Raw genomic sequence first — 9,206 nt, 5'->3', positions numbered from 1 at the left:
CAGGGCTTTGTAGGTGGGTTGCAATCTGTAGGACAGTTCCCAGTTATTTGAGGAAGCAATTGCGTTTAAATGTGTCAACACCTTCCTTAAAGTGGATCATCTCTCCTGCCTCCTTTAGTGGGGAGCATGGCAAGTCACTGATTTTCTTAAACTGATTTGTGGCTGTGATATTCAAAGTTTTCTTTGAAAAGAAAGCAGGAGCTTTCCTGCAGATTTTAAATAGAGCTATTTGTTTTGGGTTTCGTCCTGCTCCCTTCCCCTTAGCTCAGACTCCTGCAATGCTGCTGCTGTGCTATGCAGATGTTTCCTGGCCTATCTCTTGCACAAAGGATGGACTAATGGGAGTTCTTTTTAGCATTATTTTTCAAAACAGGGTAATAAAACATTCAGCTTCTTGTTCTCTGTGTCTGGCCTGCAGTGGAAGGGCACGGGCTGAGCACACAAAGTGTGCAGACCCTGTGGAACACAGCTTGGGCACAGAGGGAACAGTTTTTAAACAGGGCTTGGTTCAGGTAGCAACAATCTGTGCACATGTGAATCTTATTATCCTGTTCCCCCACAGTGCAAACTCTGTAGAGTAAACAATATTGATATGAGTAATTAACTTGACTTTCTAAATAATGCAATATCATGACAGACAAAAAATGTCTTCAAAAATATGAGAAAGAGTTCTTCACTTTTTGTGCTTTTTGTTTGTCTCATTCAGGCTGTGCAGATTTTTCCCTATTTGACTCAGTTACCTGGCACTGAAGAACTCTGCTCCAAAGTTTTCCTTTCCTTTGATAAAAAATTCAATTATTTTTATGGTCTGTCTCATAGCAAAGCAAAGAACTACTTTATCAGCTCTTGCTACCAGCCTAGTCCTTGCAATACTCCTGGCTTCAGACTCCACATGTGGTATTTTCTGGGATTATTTTACAAGAAAGGTGGATGATTCCTCTTTTTATTACTCTTGTCTAGGTTTGTTGGAACAGAGAGATATTTTTCTAACAGGCTCTCCATGCATGCACTGTACTACCAGGCTCAGGGCAAAAAGAAGAAGAAAAAAAAATAATTTTCTATTGAGAAGAGAATAAACATTACATAACTGCATGGATATATTCCACTTGCTTCAATTTTCAAAGAAATTACTGAGTTGTTAACTGAAAAATTCAGACATTTTGAAACACATTACAAAACTCCTTTCTGTTAGGTGCTTTGGTGGCAGACAAACTTGGGAGGCAGCTGTAGCTAAATGTCATTTTGGAAGCCTATTTAGAACATGATTTGTGACAAAATTATCAATTACTTCTTATAGGTCAATTATGACCAAAGTACTTTGATAATTTCCTAGATCAAGCAGTGCATCAGGTATTCACACATGTAATCTTAAAATGATTACCAAAACCTATTTAGGCTCTTAATATATATCATTGCAATTACCTGCAAGTTCAATGTGTTTATACAAAGCTTTTCAAGTCATTCCCATTTTCCTGCTGGGTGCCAGTCTACCATCAAATTTCATGTATTTTCCTGATGGCAGCAAAGATTTTTCTCCAAGCCTTGTATGGTTTGGATGGGATGGAAGGGTTTTTTTGGATAAAGACTTCTTTTTTCATTAAAGTCCTGGCAAGGGATGAGGCCACGCTCCACCCTGCAGGCAGTGATGCTTTGCTGCAGGACTGCAGGGGAGATTTTGGAGATGTGCTTGTTCCCCACAGCTGGCAAACACATGAATTTTACTTGGCTCCACCACAGCCATGAGATAAAGATATCAAAGAGTCCCACGGGCACAGAAGAGCTCAGGAGGGACCTCTGGAGCTCACCCAGCCTGATCTCCCATCAAAGCAAGGCCAGTGAGGGCAGTGACACAGATCCACCCGGGATCACAGAATCCCATGCTGCTTCGGCTTGGAGGGACCTCAAAGCCCATCCAGTGCCACCCCTGCCATGGCAGGGACACTTCCACTGTCCCAGGCTGCTCCCAGCCCTGTCCAGCCTGGCCTTGGGCACTGCCAGGGATCCAGGGGCAGCCACAGCTTTTTTCTGTGCCAGGACCTCCCCACCCTCAGTGGGTCTCACGTTCCTTAGGGAAGGAGATGCCACAGCCTCTCTTGGGAGCCTCCTCCCAACCTCCCTGATCACCCTCACAGGCAGAAAGTTTTTCTCACATCTCTTCAGCTTTTGGCATGGCCCAAGACATGCCTGCTGTCCATGGCTCCTCTGGAGCAGCCTGATTCTGTCTCTGCTCTCCCATCAGGTACCACGAAAATGCCTCCGAGCCTTTTCTTTGTAAGGTTGAACAAATCCTGCTGCAGCTGCCTCCCCTCATCCATCATATGCTCCACCTGCCTGACCCTCTTGGTGGCCCTGGCTGGACCTGCTGTGGTCCCAGGAAATCCTGTTCTTTGGACATTTCCAGCCATGAGGGGAAAAAAAAATAATGCTGTTACACTGTTATTCACCTAAATGAGACCAAAGACCTTAAATTAGGGCTAGTAATAACAGAAAAATCTTATATCTTGTCTCTTTTCTCATTTAAAAGGTTGAATCCAGTCAGAGATACACCTACAAGTATGTGAGAACTTCACCCAGAAGTAAACACTTATTGCATTCAGGTTGAAGAGATCTAATTTTCTGACTAGAAGCTAAATGTAAATGGTGAAAAGCAGGTACATGGCATAAAGTTCCTCCAGGGTTATACATATATATGCCACACTTGCAATAGTTTCAGGCCTGAAATTTCAGATTATCAAATCACTTATGTTGACCTGGTACAGCACACTGAAATTTTAGCCAGAACTCTAACAAGCTCTGTAAAAAATAATCTCCTTATGCCCCACCTGAAACATATCCTGTGCTGACTCAAGCTAACTTTCTCAGCAAGGTGGTCTCTTCAGCAAATGTCCAGTTTGACTATTTTAATTTTAGCTAAATTCACTACATCTGCTGAAACCTGTACTGAGTTGGCAGGAACAGGAGTGCTGCTTGTACAATCCCCAGTAAAATGCAAGGAATATGCTTTTGATGATATCTCAGAGCAAAGGATGACTTCAGCAAAAGAGATTTAAGAGAAGAAAACCGACAGAAGCTTTGTGACATGGTGGAAAAATATGGATTAAATGCATCAGAGCTGTTGCTAAGAGGAGCTGACAGAGCTGCTGAGATAGCTCAATGACCTGATTAAAGAGTAGTGAGAAACTGTGTACTCTGTCCACCTCTACAAGATTTCATCATAAATTATTTCATTAACTTGGTATATAGAGACTCCCTCCCTAAAATAGATGTCAAATTGCCATGTAGGCAATCCTCAGGACTATACAGAGATACCACTGAGTCTCATTACTTGTGTGAAATTGAAAAGAAAAACATCCTTAGGTGTGCAGGCTGAAACTGAGAAGTAAAGAAACATTATATTGAATATTATATACTTGTAATGCAAGAAAAAATTCCTGAAACACTTGGGTCTTCAGAAAGTTTTAGACTGCTGTAAAAGGTCATCATTAAAGTGTGAAAACATCTTATATTGACTTCTGGATATACAGTAATCTCTCTTGCTCAATGCCCAGCCTTTTTACTGATCCGCTCAGTGTTTATAAATCTTTTAATATCCCTGAAGTTTGGTAGCAGCTTCTTTACTAACTCATATCCTCAACAAGCTTGACTTGGACCCCCTTATTAAATGCACTTGAAGGCTTTTATACACCTTCTTCTTAACATGACTTACTGGAAGTTGAATAAGTTTTCTAGCTTCTCTCTACTCCTAGAACATCTGAAAGGAAATCTTTTTAATGTACATTTAATTGCAACAGCTCAGCCTCAATGTTCTCTATAGCAACAAATATGCATTGGCTACGTCTGTCAAATCTTCCCTCAGCTCCTTCCTTTCTGCCTTTTATGGCCAAGCCTTTCACACAGGTTTTCTTTTGTACAAAGTCTTTCCCTCTATGGATCTAGATGAGAAAAGATCTTCCAATTATTTTGATGAGTTCTTCACTCATCCTGTAATTTCTCTCACATTCATCCAGCCCATGATGCTGCATTTCCTTTGCTTGAATACCATGAATAGGACAGGGGCAGGAGAGCCCAGCATAAAAACTGGCAATTCCTCAGTCCTATACTATCATTTTTCTTTTTATTTAGTTTTTTTTTTTTTTTTTAACTTTACTTCACATTTTCTTGCTTGTATTATATGCATTCCAAAAGAATAAAAAGCAGATTTTATTTGAAGGGTCAGTGTCCCATCACAGAATTTAGGTTAAACAAAAAAGAAGAAAAACTCACAGAAAAGACAGAGAAAAAGGAAATTAATGTCAGAAGGTCTGAGAGGAGAGGTTTTTTAGTGATGGGTCCACTCTGAATCATGTCCTATTGACTTTGTGTTACAGCTTTTCTATTTCTGCACACTGCTTACAGTTGGATAGACCATCAGTAGCCAGACTGGAAGAATATAAGATAAAAAAAAAAAAAAAAATCGGTCTATTCATTTATTTTCAATTTGCACATGAAAACATTCTGTGTACATTATTTCAAACCACACAGGGAGCAGTTCTCACAGCCCTGCCTGGTAACCAAGGGATGGGAATGAAAACCTCTCCCCTATTAAATTTGCTGGAAACGCGATAGAGTGCCACCATCAAAAAAAAAAAAAAAAAAAAAAAAAAAAAAAAAGAAAGGTGTTTTCAAAAACAAAAAAACCCCAAAAAACCCACGAGTGTTTCACTGTCCGTGAGAAATCCAGAGCAGGATGGGAAAGGCTGTTTACACAGGCACTTAGCCAGGAAACTGTGCTTTGCACAGACCCAGTCATTCCGGGGGCACATCTCGGATTTTTCCTGAGCTCCCTCCCTCTCTTCTCCTACCTAGCCCTGCAGCTGTATGGAGAAATCCATCCCTAGGTGCGAAAACACCTCCAGAGCTGTGCATGCTCAAAGGCCGCCTCTCCTTTAGGTGAGTGCCCCCACACCGAGGCCATTTGTAGGAATTCGACACAGCAAGACAAACCAATGCACACCCTTGAGGACACGCGGGGGCTGCGGGAGAGTTTCGCAGCGAATCGCCACCAAAGAGCCCGAGAGCATCCTCTTCAATCTCCCCTGGAAAGCAGCATTGCTGATCAGCAGGCTTGCTGGAAGCGCCGGGAGATAGACAGAAAGTCTTGTCACTTTATTTGTGCATGCCTGCCTGCATCTTAAACCGCAGCTCCCGGAGGATCATGTGAGGCTGGGTTATATATTGGGAGCCGCGCCACGGAGCTGGGAGTGTGTCAGCCCGGCAGCTGGGGAGTGTTATGGTTGCTGCTTTCCTGTGCTAAGCTGATTTACTTGTTTAAGGTCTGACCTCATCATCCTGTCAGTATGGATTCCCACCTATACAGCTAACAGCAGCTCGGCATCGCTCGCCGTGCATTAATCAGGAGAGAGGAGGGAGAGAGCTGCCGGTGTTTGTTCTTCTGTTGCCTTTTCTTGAGAAGAGGAGTTGAAACAGAAGAGATAACAAAGAATCCATTTCCTTCCTGAAAGAATAGGCTTTTTTTTTTGTTGTTGTTGTTTTCTTTTTTTTTTTTTTCTGAATAAAACACCATGTCAGTCTCTGGAAAGAAGGAGTTTGATGTGAAGCAGATCCTGAGGCTCCGCTGGAGGTGGTTCAGCCACCCCTCGCAGGGCTCCGCCGGCTCCGGGGGCTGCCACCAGCAGGAAGGCTACGAGCACAGGGGCACTCCGGTGCAGAGCAGGCTGAAGAGCCACTCTCGGGACAGAAATGGGCTGAAGAAGAACAGCAGCCCTGTCCACCACAACATCCTGGCCCCGGTGCCGGGGCCGACCCCCGTGCACCACCGCTCCATCCACAGCTGGCACCAGCAGAGCCTCATCGAGCAGCTGCGCTCCAGCGAGGACAGCCCCAAAGGCACCGAGGAGAACTCTGGCAAAGAAGACTCAAGTAAAGCCACACAGGAGCTGCAGATGGTCACAGAGCAAAATGCAGAGGAATCTGCGGAGAGGTAGGAGTTTTAAAGTCTGCACTTGGAAAGCCAGACTTGCTTCCGAGTTATTCCCTAAAACTGTCTTTGTTTTTAGCCAGAGTTCCTTACTGCATTCATCTCACCTTGTATCTGTGCACACCCACACTCAGAGGAGAAGGAACACCAGAAAAATGAACAGAAACATTGTCATGAAATTTTGATCTTTGCTTAAGGTACATCATTCCATAACTCTTCCATATGCATACAATCTGCCAGTTTGTCAAATTTGCTCTATCAACATTCACAGCGTATCAATTTCTTCTCTTGATTTATTGTGTATGAGTGCAATGAAAAAAGGAGCCTCCTGACATCCTGTCCTCATTCTGACTTTATCAATGGGTGCAACTTTGACAAATGGGAGCTGCTGGAGGTGCATGGGCTCTGTGGTTGCCATTGATCTCTCACATTGTTCACTGATTTTCTTTTACTGTCTTCCTGGCAAGTAAAATTAACCTTGAACTAAGTGGAAAGGAATAATCATTCTTTGCTTTTTAAAAGGTTTGTTTGAAATCCTGGTACTTTCACAGCTTATTTTGTAGGCTAAGACAAATATTTTCTGCAAGGTCAGGTGAAAAATCATTACAGCTATGAGGTGTTAAAGGTGTAAGCACAAAGGAAGAGCTATTTTTAAGTTGTGAATAACAAAGAATGCAATGTTAATACCACTTATTTAATTAAGGTTTTTTTATGTTTTCTTTTTTAAAACTCATGTCAGTATTTTTAGCCTATCCAGCAACATTTTTACCCCACCTTTCCCCACCTTGGATTCAAATCAAAGATTTATGATATGATTATTTTCACCACTTGATGAGATTGGTATCAGTCTTTGTACATAATTTAAACATATTACATTGCATTTAAATACAAATTTATCTCACTTGAAGTTACAGTTCTCTCAGTAAAAACCAAGCTGACAGCTTGCATATTTTTAGCAGTTATTATTTTTCAAGTTGTGCATCTGCTGTGGGGAACATCTGCAGATGGAAGAGCAAAAACTGCATTCCAAAATGTCACTTGGAAACCAGTCCCAGTAGTCAATAGGTACCAGATAAAATCATGACAGAATAAAAGCACTGAGGAAGGACTGTGGGAGTTCTGTGTGTTTCCAAGGGCACTGCTTTGGAATGGGGAAGCAGCAGATCCTTAGCACAACATTTCAAATGATAGTAAAGATTTCCTGAAAAGAAAAGGGGTGATTTTAGACACACTTTAGTAGGAAAACTGATTTAATTTGAAGAAAAATAAGGAACACTTCTTCATCTCTATAAGATTCTACACCATGTGAAGAAGGAAGTAAAAAAAAGCCTAATCAGTTCAGTTTGAGAGGTAATAAACCACTGCCTTCTAAAATAAGATGTGACATTTTCTCCAGCTATATATAAAGTTTCTGCTAAGACCTCCTGAAGTTTTGTACCTTCACATCCATTCCAATTTAAGTTCTGCTTTTGAGCTGTTGGAAGTTGCAGCTTTTAGGATAGTTTCGGAAATGCATATATCAAACATTCTTACAGTCAAATAAGTGGGTTTCTCTGAGATATCAGTAAAAGCCATCATTGCATGTTGTAGATTAAAATCTATTTTAACATACATATTATAAAGCAGAATTGGTAATTGATTATTTATAAACTGATTCATGGCTATGAGTTTCTCTATAATTAAAATTTATGTCAAGAAAAAAAACTAACCATTAAGGACAACACAGCTCAAATTTCTTAAATATGTATCAACAGAAATCATTAAGTAAAACAATGTTCCCTTCCCCTACAGCATCCAGCACAGGCAACACATTAATTAATACATTAATTGGCTGGGTAGAAATGAGATACTGAGAAGAAATAAGGAGAAGTAGCCTTATAACCTAAGTCTAGGATGTAGATATCAATGTGTGGATATATTTTCACCTCTTCAAAACAATGTCTCATCTCTGAAATCGTGCCTTTACATCATTCCAGGTCTCCTTTCCCTTTAGAAGTTCCAGATAGTCCCAATCAATGTAATCAAGGGGCTCTGCTGGTGATTAAGCTGTAAAAATCAGATTTTTGTGCAGGATCCCCTGAGCCCACGTTCTCACACTGCCAAAGCCACCACAGCAGGAGCTGTGCAGGTATTGCAGGTAAATCTCACACCCACACCTGAGGACACCAAAGGCAAATTTGCTTTTTAGACCACAAAAGCTCCATACCTTCAAAGCAGCTCTCTCTCAACCAGTGGCTTTTCCTCTCCCCGGAGAAGTCCCATTTTTAGGTGGATCTAAAGCAGGACTCTGTTGAGTGTCACATGGACATCCTAAATAGTAGAAAAGGAAAGACAATCTGTCCAATACCTCAACTCTTAGCAGAATATGAAAGCAGTTTCTACTAAAAGTTTAATGCTTCCCATGGAAAACTTTGGAAATGTAAACACAATATTCTGGATTTCTTCAGAAAAATGTGAGCTGTCTTTCTGTCAAAGCTCGGGACTGAATGCTGTCAGTGATGGACAGAGAGCACCCTGGAGTTTGATGAAATAAGGGTTGGTTATTGAGGAGGAAAGTTAAATAATAAAGTTCCAAACAACAGTTCCATTTGGAATACACAATCATCAATATACTTATTTCTGCTTTCTTCAACCCATTTTGATATTCCTGTCCCCAAATTAATAGTGCAAGACTTAAAGAAACCCTTCTGGTCCACGGGTTTGCTCCTGAATCATATCCCATGACAAGTGACAAAGTAAAGGAGGCTCAAGTGATTAAAACTCGTTAGTTTTGTCCTAATTAACCAGTTAATATGTGAACAGCCAATACATTTGGAGCCATAAATAAATGGTTTATTGGCACAAGGGTAAGGAAAGCCTCTCAGCATCCTGGGAACTGTCTGGTCCAGTGCTGCTCAGGGAATCTGCTCAGACAGCTTCTAGGAGCATCTACAGCAATGGGCCTTGACCTGCTGCTCTAAGATCCTTATGGAAGTTACATCTGTAGTTTGGAAAAAAGAGAAACAGCAGACAACCTTTATTTACTGACCTCATCTCATTCTCACCAATCTGCCCTTGAATGGGGACTGGGACCTCTGCATGGGTGAAAAAGAGAGAAACCAGCTAAAATCTGCATAGCCAACAAGTTATTTCGTTTGTAAAGTGCATTTCCCAGTGTAGCATTTTCTGATATTACTGGGGTGATCAGCAAGATAAGCCATGCCAAGGAGGGACAAACACCTTCAGAGAT

At 41.4% G+C, this 9,206-nt stretch overlaps 1 protein-coding gene across 1 annotated transcript in view; it reads left to right on the top strand.

Moving 5' to 3' along the window:
- The first annotated feature begins 4,809 nt into the window (after positions 1-4,809).
- KLHL4 (kelch like family member 4) overlaps positions 4,810-9,206 on the top strand; it is a 37,890-nt gene continuing 33,493 nt past the window's right edge. The window contains exon 1 of the mRNA XM_021531416.2: positions 4,810-5,980. Coding sequence (XP_021387091.2) covers positions 5,562-5,980 — 419 coding nt within the window. The 5' untranslated portion in view covers positions 4,810-5,561. The remainder of the gene's footprint in view (positions 5,981-9,206) is intronic.

This window comes from Lonchura striata, chromosome 14 (assembly GCF_046129695.1).
Source record: "Lonchura striata isolate bLonStr1 chromosome 14, bLonStr1.mat, whole genome shotgun sequence".
NCBI classification, from domain to species: domain Eukaryota; kingdom Metazoa; phylum Chordata; class Aves; order Passeriformes; family Estrildidae; genus Lonchura; species Lonchura striata.
This window is presented reverse-complemented; position numbering and strand designations above follow the sequence as displayed.